Consider the following 13,511-nt stretch of genomic DNA (forward strand, 5'->3'; position numbering starts at 1 on the left):
AAATGTGCGCCTGCGTACAGGATCACCCCGTTGAAGTTCATGTAACACAGTTATTCTATATTTGCTTTAATTTTAACAATTTTTTAACTCTTCTCACAGAGCCATAAGAAAGTTCCGTTGTTGTAAAAGACACCAAATTGATTTTAGAAGAAACGATTATCATTTTAATTCTTCAGCGAGAAACCTAATCTGTTTATAAAATTATAAAAAAACATAAATAATTATTGTATTTACGTAACCTACTAAGGAAATATACTACAGATTATGTAACTTTTAAATTATAAGGAAGTTCATTAATGCAATTTGTTGGATACTGTCATGAATATTTTTTATGGTATACAGCCTAATAATTGATAATAAGATTAGGCCTATCTAGCTTTTAAATAAAACATTTAAAAAATACCACAATGCGGTATATTATAAACTCTAAGTCAAGACTATTACTTTTTCCTTATCTTTAATACACTTTATGTCTAAATATTACTAACTTAATCTTTGTTGCTTCCCCTGCTTCGGAAGCCATGCTACTTTACTGAACAAAACCTGTCTTAACATTTCCCTCTGCTTTTCACTTATAATCGTTTGACACTAGATCTCTGGCATGCGACGCACAGGAAAGAGATAATAAATTAGGACTCATATTTCGCTTTTTATTAACTAGGGAATTGCAGAAGCGTTTGTATTATGTACGTTTGACTTATTTGTTATGTTTAATTCGGAATAAACAACGTATCTTTAAAGAACAGACAGCGCAGAATTTTAACACAATTTATTAATTTATTTCAATATATTTTGAATAGGTCACGCCTAGTGACACTACCATAAGAACGTCAAAATCTGGGTAGATGAAGAAAAAATTTGGATTCGGGTTGTGACAGACAATATGGTCTAAGACATACGATATCGATAATAACTCGCATGGAGTTGGACGATGTCGACATAGAACAACTTATATTCAGTTTTTCTCTAGCTATCTTTTATTTTTGCTGTTACGAGCTTCACATATTCAAGTACAATTCGAACTTTAATAGCTATTGCTGTGGAACTTTCTGGTTCTTATGATTGCGATGGATTGCATATTTATATTTTAAAGTAGTATTAATTAGAATATTCTACACCTTTTCCAGTTATATTTCAGAAAATATCAATTGCATTTCAGATTTGTCATTTCTATTTCAGATTTGTCAATTCAGTTTCAGATTGTATTAATTGTATTTCAGAAAACATCAATTGCATTTCAGATTTGTCAATTTAATTTCAGATAGTATCATTTCTATTTCAGATTAGTCAATTCAAATTCAGATAGTATCAATTGTATTTCAGAAAACATCAATTGTATTTCAGATTTGTCAATTTAATTTCAGATAGTGTCATTTCTATTTCAGATTAGTCAATTCAATTTCAGACAGTATCAATTGTATTTCAGAAAACATCAATTGCAATTCAGATTTGTCAATTTAATTTCAAATAGTATCATTTGTATTTCAGATTAGTCAATTCAATTTCAGATAGTATCAATTGTATTTCAGAAAACATCAATTGTATTTCAGATTTGTTAATTGCATTTCAGAAACTATCATTTGTATTTCAGAAGTTATGGTTGGCACCTTATTCTCCAATGTTAAATCCAATCGAGATCATTTGGTGTAAAGCGAAGACGTACGTAAAAACCCATCTTGGAATTCCTGACGTCATAGCTCCTGGTATTGTACGCTAATTTACCTACTGTAGAGAGTAAAATTGATGAAGCAACACACATAATATTGTTGGTGCAGTACAACACAGTATAATTCATCAAGCTACAGCTTTAGCTATGGTGAATATGCTTGTTGAACGCTAAAATGCAATAAAGTTGAGGATTTTTAAACTATATGTTAAAATCTCAAGTACGTCTACATTTGTTATTTTGTGAAATAAAAATGACTCTGTAATCTTAAATGCATTGCTTATTTTCTGAAATACATTTGATACCATCTGAAATAAAATTGACAAATCTGAAATACATTTGATACCATCTGAAATACAATTGACAAATCTGAAATAAATCTGATACCATCTGAAATACAGTTGACAGATCTGAAATACATTTGAGACCATCTGAAATACAATTGACAAATCTGATAACATTTGATACCATCTGAAATACAATTGACATATCTGAAATACAATTGATACTATCTGAAATTGAATTGACAAATCTGAAATACAATTGATAATTTCTGAAATTAAATTGATTAATCTGTTACATTTGATAATTTCTGAAATTAAATTGACTGATCTGAAATACATTTGATAATTTCTGAAATTAAATTGACTGATCTGAAATACATTTGATAACTTCTGAAATTAAATTGACTGATCTGAAATACATTTCATAATTTCTGAAATACAATTGATATTTTCTGAAATACAACTGGAAAAGGCGTAGAATCACCTGGAATCGAAGTTCGATATTAAAAAGTACGAAAGAAAGGTCCGAATATTGCACTCACTCAGGCAGTCGAAACATTCACAAGAACACATCACTAAGAGCCATCGTATGAATTAATGTATCAAATACTCCACCGAACCTGTGTCTATTTATTATTTTACCTGTTCTCAATCGTTATCTAAATTAAAATACAAGCGATGCGAGTTAAAGAATTTCAACGACGAAGTTTTGTGTGGCCACCCGTAGTCGTGTTGCGTGTGATGCCTAAAACAATTTATGAACTCCATGAGTCAGACATTCTGTACATTTTGCATGTAAATAGGCTTGAGGCTTTAAATTGGAAGTACATTACTTGAAATAAAAAGCTGAAAGCTGTTTAGAAATACTAACTCACATTTTAAGTATAAAAATACGGTCTGGATGTTAATAACAAAAAGTCAAATAATATCGTATCGATAGAGTGAGAGCGTCATCTGGTGGAGGGAGAGCGGACGCACAGAACGGGATTCCTGACCGCGAGAAGTGGTCGGCATTGTAGCTTCCGGTCCTCGAAATCCTCTCAGAGAATCCCATGCAACAGCTGCGCAAGTTTCTCTTGCGATGAATAACTGCTGTGTTTTGGAATAGACCACGACAACTTTCTAACACGTATCTGCATGCAACCATTCACCAATCAACAGTTAAATTTAGTGCAAAGCTGAGCGAACAAATTAAGAGAGCAATAATAATAATAATAATAATAATAATAATAATAATAATAATAATAATAATAATAATAATAATAATAATAATATGAGTTAATGGAAGTAGTTAGTAGTGGCAGTAGTAGTAGTAGTAGTAGTAGTAGTAATAGTGATAGGCCTATAGTAATGGTAGTAGTATAGTAGTAGCAGCAGTTGTAGTAGTAGTATAGTAGTAGTAATGTAATAGTAGTAGTATAGTAGTGGTAGTGTAATAGTAGTGGTAGTAGTATAGTAGTACAGCAGCAGTAGTAGTAGCAGTAGTATAGTTGTAGCAGTATAGTATTAGTAGCAGTAGCAGTAGTATAGTTGTAGCAGTAGTAGTATAGTAGTAGCAGTAGTAGTATAGTAGTAAGTTAGTAGTAGTATTATAGTAATAGCAGTAGTAGTAGCAGTAGTAGTAGTGTAGTAGTATAGTAGTAGCAGCAGCAGTAGTAGTAGTAGTGTAGTAGTATAGTAGTAGCAGTAGCAGTAGTAGTATAGTAGTAGCAGTACAGTAGTAGGATAGTAGTAGCAGTAGTAGTAGAGTAGTAGCAGCAGCAGTAGTATAGTAGTAGCAGTAGCATAGTAGTAGGTTAGTAGCAGTATTATAGTAGTAGCAGTAGTAGTAGCAGCAGTAGTAGTAGTGTAGTAGTAGTATAGTAGTATTATAGTAGTAGCAGAAGTAGTATAGAAGTAGCAGTAGCAGTATAGTAGTAGTAGTACTAGTAATAGTAGTAGCTCGTTCCGTTCTTAATAACAGGAGAGTGTAACCAACATATTAAATATTCAAAGGTAAACGAACTTCCTTTGCATATTGTCAGCATGACATAAAATTATCACTTAAGACAAAGCAAAGTATAGACAACCCCCGAGAAATGGTACACATAGGCCTACCTGTACATCGGTTTTCATGGGGAAAAGATTAATCACTCACATGTAGGGAATCTAACCTGAATCTGCCGTATTTGTAGCTACTGTATATTGACATACCAATTAAGCGAAATTTATTGTGTTCGGAAGGATTTATAATGATGGCCTAATCTAATCTGCTCGAATTAAAACTTCCATTTACCCTGTTTATTTGTTCATGTGTCACCAGCACTTCTGTATTTTCGTTTTCACATTATTATTTATTTATTTAGGTCTGTTTATTTAACCTGGTAGAGATAAGGCCATCAGACCTTCTCTTCCCCTCTATCAGGAGATTACAACTGCAATATTAAGAATACAATTACAATTGAAGAGTCTACTGCAAGAATGATTGATGTCACTTTCTTGTCGAAAATGAACCAAGATTGTCAATGCATAGCTTAAGACATATAGAATGTGCATAGAGAGTTATATGGCATTAACACTGATAGTCATTGTCCAGTAATGATCGGAAGATCACAGTTAAGCTTTGAGCGCTAAGCATTTCAAACTTTCAATTGCTTCTCCTGGAAAATGTATTCCAAATGACATTCATCATTCTTGCATTGGACTCTTCAATTATAATTACAATTAATATTAAATTTACAATTACAATAAAAATCAAGGTACTAAAAGATTAACTGATTAATAAAGGCTAGATAGTTTATTGTAGAAGTTAAGAACAAAGAAAGATTTTTTTACTTAAGTAAAAAATTAAACTTACTCTACGCACTAAGAAAATGCTTAATGAGTTTGTTTTTGAACACTGTTAAATTCCGGCAGTCTTTGATGTCACTGGGTAGAGTATTCCACAAGCGCGATAGCGAGATTGTGTATGGTGATGATGATGATGATGTCTTATGTGATGGTATGGCTAGTATGCGGCTATTCTGCATGCGTGTGAAGAGATTGTGATACGATGACAGGTAATTGAAACGGGAGGCAAGGTAGGTAGGTGTAGAGGTGTGAAGGACTTGGAAAAGGAGAACAAGTGAATGAACGTTCCTACGTTCGTTAAGCCGTAGCTAGTTTAGAGTTTGGAAGGATGGGGTAATGTGGTGAGCGCGACGGACATCGCAGACGAAGCGAACACAAGAATTATGAACACGTTGTAATCTTTGCGACTGGTTGACATTGAGGTCAGTCAGTAGAAAATCACAATAATCAAAGTGGTGCATTACTAGCGTTTCCACTAGAATTTATTATTATTATTATTATTATTATTATTATTATTATTATTATTATTATTACTACTACTACCCTTGGGGAAACCTGTAACCCCTAGAGAATTATGATCGGAGAATGCCTCTCAGCTATGGGTGGTAGGAAGGAAATTAAATATCCCACACGGACCAACAGACACTGCTGCCTTGTAGTAAAGCATTGATTTGCTATAGGCTAGAGGAATTCAACTCGAACAAAAATCACCTGGTCCTCCAGGTTGGGGGTTGACGCAGTGGGCCAGCTCCTCACTAGCCATAAAAAGTGCAAGTGATAAAAAGCCGAACAATAAATGTTGAAGATAGAGATCGACGTAGGGAGTCAATAAATGGAAGGAAAGAGTGAAGCATGGCTGTAATGTCATCTTGTTCTGGCGAAAGAAGAATATTCATAGTGAGAAGTATTCTCAATAAAAAATATTATTAAATTAATTAATTACGAACTCCGTATCATGTTGTAAATGGAATTGGGTAAATATTTTATAAAAAGAACCCTCGAAATATATATTGCAGCACCATATAACAGGCCCAATATAACAATTTTAAGGATAGATTACTAATTGGTACCAGAGTACCGTCCGTTGACATTACAAAAAGCTATAGAAGAAAAATACAAGAATTCAACCTGGACGAAAAAGTACTCTTTAATCGACAGCTTGTTTTCAGTCAACCATCACTCTTCACGCGTATCCTTAACCGAAGTTTAAAACAACTGGTCTAGAATAATCCTAGAATTATTTAATAAAACTTAATTTATACATTAATTTGAACATAATACAGATTTCTACTTACACCTGAATTTGAAATTCCGCTAAATACAGAAGGTCGAGTTTAACGCAAATGTGGGTAAGGAAGAATGTTGCACTGAAAATACAACAGAATTCTGAGGCTTGAAGAATTGATGAAAAACTAGGTTATGGTCATACAAATTCAATCTGTTTAGCAAGAAATGAGTCCTTGTAAGATGTCGTCTTGTTTTCCTTTAATACGCTTTATTTACATTTCGTCTACTGCAGTAAATAGTTATCATCAGAGTGTAGCGTGTGTATTCTAAGTCGAATCTCTCTATTGTACTGTTCCGATAAACTTATATTTTTTGTTATTGAGTAATTAATTTTACAGTAAAGTCCGAAAGTCTTGTCACCCCCCCCCCCCTTATTTGTATGTTGATGTGCATCCATTTTGAACATGTCATAGCAGATGTGTGACAATGGTTGATACTCTACGTTCCAGCTTGTTTAATGATCCAGAACATCAGTATGGCACCATCATTGTCGCGGCACAAAATGATGCGGCGCCATGTCCTATGTGAAATTTTCCGCAGCAAAGGCGGTGTGATTTCCCTGAATGCCTCCCTAACAGCTTGCTTCAGATCTTCAATTGGCTGGTATCGATTTTTCGAGACATGCTGCTTAATTATTCCCTACAGGGAAATCACATCGCCTTTGCTGCGGAAAATTTCACACAGGACATGGCGCCGCATCATTTTGTGCCGCGACAATGATGGTCCCATACTGATGTTCTGGATCACTAAACAAGCTGGAACGTAAAGTATCAACCATTGCCACACATCTGCTATGACATGTTCAAAGACATCAATATACAAGTCCACACCTGTGGAGTAACGGTTAGCGAGTCTGGCCGTGAAACCAAGTGGCCCGGGTTCGATTCCCGGTCGGGGCAAGTTACCTGGTTGAGGTTTTTTCCGGGGTTTTCCCTCAACCCTATACGAGTAAATGCTGGGTGCTGGACCCCGGTCTCATTTCACCGCCATTATCACCTTCATCTCATTCAGACGCTAAATAGCCTAAGATGTTGATAAAGCGTCGTAAAATAACCTACTAAAACGTATCAACACACAAACAAGGGGGGGGGGGGTGACAAGACTTTCGGACCTTACTGTACATTAAGATCAATTTGTAATAAATTAAGTTTTTAAACATCGTGTTTTTCATGTATAAACTATCTGAACCATCTTCATTAGTTTAGGTGAAATGCGTTCTTATTTCGCCGTTTTTGCGCTTTCAGACTTTTTAAATTTACCCACGTAATACTGCTGAGAACCAAGCGCTACAATGGGATTCTAGGCTGTAGATCGATCTAAAAGTGTATTACAGCTGCATTTTTATCAACATATCATGTAGAAAAAAATAGATTATCATTCAATTCATGCATTTATATAGAGACCAATCAGAGAATGGATGAAATTTAACCATTTGTTTTAGGGTTCATGCTAATAAGTTCAGTTGTGGCAACGCATTGCGTTATAGTAAAAGTGAAGCTCGTAGTTTGATGCATACGAAAATTATTGTGTTTAAACATGTAGGCTATACGAAATTTAACATATGAAGAGTTTGCGGGAAAAACGATGAATGTTACAGTTTTCTTAAGGTTGATGTCAATGGATCACTGCGAAATTTAATGTTGCTCTTATGAAAAATGGTAAAAAGGAGCATTATCACCACGAATACAGCAATTCTTTCCTTTATTTTCTATAGAAACAGCACTACATCTTGCAGTTATAGACTCAATTAGATTATTATCTAATCCTTAACAGAAATGTGACATTCATGTTTTTCCCGCGAACTCTTCATATGATAATACAGTATAACTCCAATTCTGTATGAAATCCTTCACAGAAAGAGCCCACCTCATTTGGTTCACTAAGATCGCAGCCATGCATGCGAGCTAGGAAAAGATCCATAATCATGATAGTACCACAATTAGTACGCAGTATTATATAATGAACATTTGCTTTAATACTAAACACAAATTACATCTTCATGTATCAAATATACAGTTTTTCTTTTACTTTTATGAGCCGTAATATTTTTAGATCTGAAAGAGTTCCTAACAAACATATAATTTTATTATGTTCTTAAAGAAAAGTAAACAGTGTTTTACAAACAGCTCTGAAAAGAGTCGTGCCTGCGGCATAATGACTGATGGATTTTACATAAGGTTTCTTTATTCAGAAGTCGCACTTTCGACTTCATATGTAAGTGATTTATTCCAGCTGGTCTTTAAAGTTCCAGTGGAAATTTAGCCCAGAAGGCAGCGACATTGTAAATTGCGTGAGAACACTAATATAATTACTTGCGATACGCTTAAAGTCTTCGCCATTTTCAATTCGACGAATAACTTGCAAATTTTGTTGCATGTTAAAAGACGTCCGCTTGACAGGCATTTCTTACCGTCTATGATGTGCTCGGTGCCAGTGTCTGAACTGAACTGGCATCATCATTGTTTACTAATTCACTAGACCGCGGAACTTCATACGTTTGCATGTATTTATTGATTTGGAATATTGAAAAAGTACAACTGGATCTTTAGCGATCATAATTTTTACATTTAAATGAAGGCAAGTATATTTTGCAAAAATGTATATTTCGAGGATTTTTCCTTTTCAATGCATAATTCGGGACGATTTACCGCCACTTAGGAACCCATTTCCGAAGATATTTTGAGCAAAAAATGTCATATAAACATGTGTCCTAATCTCAATAGTTTCAGGATTACATTAATTTGAAGTTGTTTGTAAAATACCATTATTCTTTAGTTTTAAGGGTACGGTAAGTTAAAAGAATATTACAAATAAAGAATGAACTATTCAGGAGTATAATTTTTTTTAATTGGCTACATAGGCGGAGTTATGGGGGAACCCCCCCCCCCAAACTTGTCTCAACTCTTTTCTTTTTCTATTAACGTTAGAAAATATTGAATTCAAAGCATCTTTTTTGCTTTTGTTTATGATTAAGTTTCTGCGCTTAAATTGATGAATTAATGTCTTCAGATCATGTGTCTGGACTACAATATTTATTTTAAATTTTTAATGTATAAGAATTTCTTTATTTCATTCGAGGAATGAAAGCACTGTAATGTTTTTGTAACAGCCTGTACTCATATGTTAGAAGTCTGCAGATGTTCAGGCCGCCACTGTGAGGTGTATGAATAATATACTGCACAACAATATAGAAAAAAATAAAAGTGATCCCGGTATAATGTGTAAACTTAAAGACGAGATTATAATAAAATAATTAGAGTTTACATTTCATATGTCTTGAGGAAGATAAACTTCATATAAAAAATTTCTGTTGTGGTTTTATTAATGCATGCATGTGTTTCTGTATGAGAGAGAAAAAGCGGGAGATTGTTTCAAGTTATACCCTATTATAATTTGTAGTAGACCCACAGTTCAAGCCCTATGCAACTCGGTCCGAAACATCGCGGATATGGATGTAACACTGTAAGAAACATGCCCCCCGAAAATACCTTTATTAAATGATCATAATATATTCCGATATACTGTACCACGATCAAGCTATAACAGGGGAAGGATGTAAATGATGTCCCCCATAATCCTTTTATTTGGGGATTCTATGGTTTTGCTTTGCCCCCCCCCCCCCAAGGAAAAGGTTCTCTCCGCCTATGATTGGCTAGTATTCTGAAGCTAAAAATGTGTTGTGTATTCCATAGGTGCTTCGTACATATATATTTTTTTTCGATTTTGAACTGAAAATTACATTATTCTTACGTAGGTTATCACAACAATTGTTGCTAATCACGCCATTCTTGTAAATTCTTAAAGACATTATGATGCATAATTAAACTGTAAAGAATCAAGTTCCTAAAGTTGTATGATTTGTAACAATTTTTGTGATAAGTGCGTAAAAATAATATAATTTTTAGTTAAAATTGAGAACCAAAATCTGTACAAAGCAATTAACATCACATTTTTAGCTTCACAATACTATCCAGTTAAAGAAATGATACTTCTGAACAGTTCATTCGCTATTTATAACATTATTTTACCCTTGAAACTAAGGTATTTTACTTACAACTTCAAATTGTGTGACTCGTGAATCATTCTACATACATACTTTTTATTTTGCATATTTAAATGCAAATACTAACAACCTTCCATGTTTTTCCTGATTTATTATCTGATTTCAAAATTTCCCTGATAAAAAAAATTCTAAGAAATCGGTAATTACTGTTGAGGTATGAAATTGCTTCGACGACAATGGAGACTTCTTATACTAGTGTATAAGTTAGGTCGTTTTTCCACTTCAACATGAGGCTTAGACACCTGCGACAATAAAGTCACGTATTGTTGAGGTCATGAAATTGCTGCGACGACAATACTGCTAGTCAGCTCTGATTTCAAATAAAAAACTGAATGTATTTAAACTTCTGCGCCATATAAGTCACGTGTTGTGTACATTTTCATTTCAACAAGTTCTACTGCACAAACAAGCTCACAAGCAAGCATCGGTCACATCATGTGATGCCGAGAGATCGTTCTGGCCATTTAAACTAATAGATTTAATAAAAATGGTGATGGCTTGATGACAATTATTAGACTAATTAAAATTATTATTTTCATGTATCATATTATTAAACCAAATAACCTCTAAAGTATATATTTATTACATTTATATTTCAATTTTTAGCGCATATTTCAACAGTTTTTACTGAATAGTTGCATACATATTTTCATGTTTTTAATGCATGAAGTTCCGTAAAAAAGAGGCACAATAATCTTTAACCTATTTGATCCCAAGACACTTTCAATGATTGTAATATAAATATTTCAGAATTGCCCAAATTATTTATGCCCAAATTATTTTTTATTAAAAATATTGGTGTTTCTTATATATTCCTACTTATTGACACATAAGAAACAAAATAAGATGATTATTGGTCCTCTCAAATCATTTACGCCTTAAATAATGCATGTTCCCCTTTGGGAACAGTGGGAGTAAAGGGGTTAAAAAAGGCATTATAAATTTTAAAAGGCATAATATATTTTGGCAATAAATTTAAATTATATCAACATAAAGCACATATTTACTTCGTAGGTGACACATGTTGACTTATAAAAGACTTTTTTTTCGTGATTAACTGTCTTTTCACAAACCTTACATAACAAAACTGTTCCATCTGTTTAAAAAACACATGGGCACCAAATTCACTAACGTAAACGTGAAGTTTACTTTTCAATGGTTTACTGAATTTAAGTATTCTAGCTAACCGATCTTATACCTTGTCACCCGACAATAACCGACTGTCACTCACTCAAATTTCTTTCTCCTACAATAATAAACACGTGTAACACAAAATTGTAATAGTAAGATTTGAAAATATGAAAGCAAACAATTGGAAATGATACGTGACAACTTCTATGAGAACGAGCTTAATATTTAAAATTATAAAGCTGATTGTTGGTATCGTGACGACATGATAATATTATATTTGTAACTGTGGATTGTCGATCATTATTCATATTACACCAATAGTATTAAAGCACGATTATTAGCAGATTAAGCACCGAAATAAATTACTAAAGTTAGTCATTGGTTCAAATATTTAAATTTCATACACATTACATTACAATTAATTAGAAAATTGCAAATATACAATAAATATTGCTTTAAATGGCAAAAAAAAAAAAAACATTTATCAGTAAGAAACACCTTAAAAAGGCAAAATAGGGAAAATAAAAATTGCCCCTCTCACTTTGATTTACTCCAAATCACATTTATATGTATGGAAATAATGATTTACTTCCACTCAGTAAAAAAGGCATTTCGCCAAACATCCGGACTCTAATAATAACAATCCGGGATTTGTGTGGTGCCCGAAATTTTCACGAGCGAAGTACTACTTTAATGGTGATTTCCCTGCACAGAAATGCAATAGGTACAGTCCCTGGTCGAATTATTAGACACACCTTTATTTTGTAACATAATATACATTTTATTGTAAGCATGAAATTAATTGTTGTGCACAACAGCATCTGCAAGTGTTCCTTAACAATAACAATGATAGATGAATATTATTAAAATTTTTTTTTTCTGAGATGAATGAATTTCGAAAAGTGAAGGTGCGTCTAATAATTTGGCCAGAGACTGTACATCGATGGTGTTGAACAGCAACTTCCTGTGTCAAAAAAGTTAATAAAATTATATTTCACTTGATCCTATCAAAAAGTCTTTCCGAATCTTCTGCAAACACATCTTATGTCAAGGCATGGGTATAGAATTTAAAAGAAGACATTTAAATATCCTCTTATGTCAGATATTTGTACGTTATCAAGATTTGTAAATGTTTTTCACTCTCCTGTAAAATTGAATATTTTGACATACGAGGTTGCTGCTCAACACCATCGAAATGCAGTAAACAAGCCCTCCACAGACTGAGAACCGGTACTCACCTTGACAGTTGACTGTGGCCCTCGAGAAGCAGCTACCCAGCACCACTGTGACTCTACAGAAGCGCACCTTCATTTCTTTACAGAGCGGGTGCTCATGGGAGGGGGCGTGACGCACATCAAACTCGTTCTGCCTCCATTACCACCACCACCACTACTATAACCATTCACTACCATCACCACCAACAGTAGCAACACCATCTCTGTCTACATATCACCACTTATCCTTCCTCTTCTCCTTCACCTCCTTCACACTTTCTTTCTGCTGTTTCCATATACTTTCCTCTCTGTCTATTCACCTTCTATTCCTTTTCTCTCTTTCTTCTTCTTTCTACTTCATCATCTCTTTCCTCCTCATCTTCATCTTGTTTCTCCTCATTATCTTCTTTCTGTACATCGCTTCTTCTCTTTTATTCTCTTCATCTTTTCATTTTTCCTCACTTTATCTTTTATTCCTCTCCTCTCCTCTCCTCTCCTCTCCTCTCCTCTCCTCTCCTCTCCTCTCCTCTCCTCTCCTCTCCTCTCCTCTCCTCTCCTCTCCTTTTTTTCTTTCTCCCTCTTCTTGCTCTCTTCTTTCCTTGGTCTCTTCTTTTCTTCATCTCTTCTTTTTTATTTTCCTCTCACTTCTTCTCTTCTCCCTACCTTATGGCCTTAATCTCCCATCTAAAATAAATAAATAAATAAATAATAATAATAATAATAATAATAATAATAATAATAATAATAATAATAATAATAATAATAATCACAGACGGGAAATTTTGGCAAAATGCCTTTTTAAATGTGTTAAATCTATCTTCATTTTGAAAGTAAATCTGTACGAATTATACCTTTGTGATTGAAACGTCACAGTTTTATGTTACCCTTTTCTGCCTTTTTTTAATATTAATGCCTAATTTACAAAATAAATGCTTTGTTTGCCTTTATTTGATTATTTATCTATTATTTTTTATAATGTATTATTAAAAATTGCGTGCAAGTATATTTTAATTTACTTCTATAACCGCTGCAATGAA

At 33.5% G+C, this 13,511-nt stretch overlaps 1 protein-coding gene across 1 annotated transcript in view; it reads right to left on the minus strand.

Annotated features, from left to right (window-relative positions):
* The window catches only part of LOC138709257 (organic cation transporter protein-like), a 320,694-nt gene extending 308,052 nt beyond the window's left edge, over window positions 1–12,642 (minus strand). Inside the window, exon 1 of the mRNA XM_069839906.1 lies at window positions 12,499–12,642. Coding sequence (XP_069696007.1) covers window positions 12,499–12,571 — 73 coding nt within the window. The 5' untranslated portion in view covers window positions 12,572–12,642. The remainder of the gene's footprint in view (window positions 1–12,498) is intronic.
* Window positions 12,643–13,511: the final 869 nt, after the last annotated feature.

The sequence above is a fragment of the Periplaneta americana genome, chromosome 11, assembly GCF_040183065.1.
Source record: "Periplaneta americana isolate PAMFEO1 chromosome 11, P.americana_PAMFEO1_priV1, whole genome shotgun sequence".
In the NCBI taxonomy this organism is placed as follows: Eukaryota; Metazoa; Arthropoda; class Insecta; order Blattodea; family Blattidae; genus Periplaneta; species Periplaneta americana.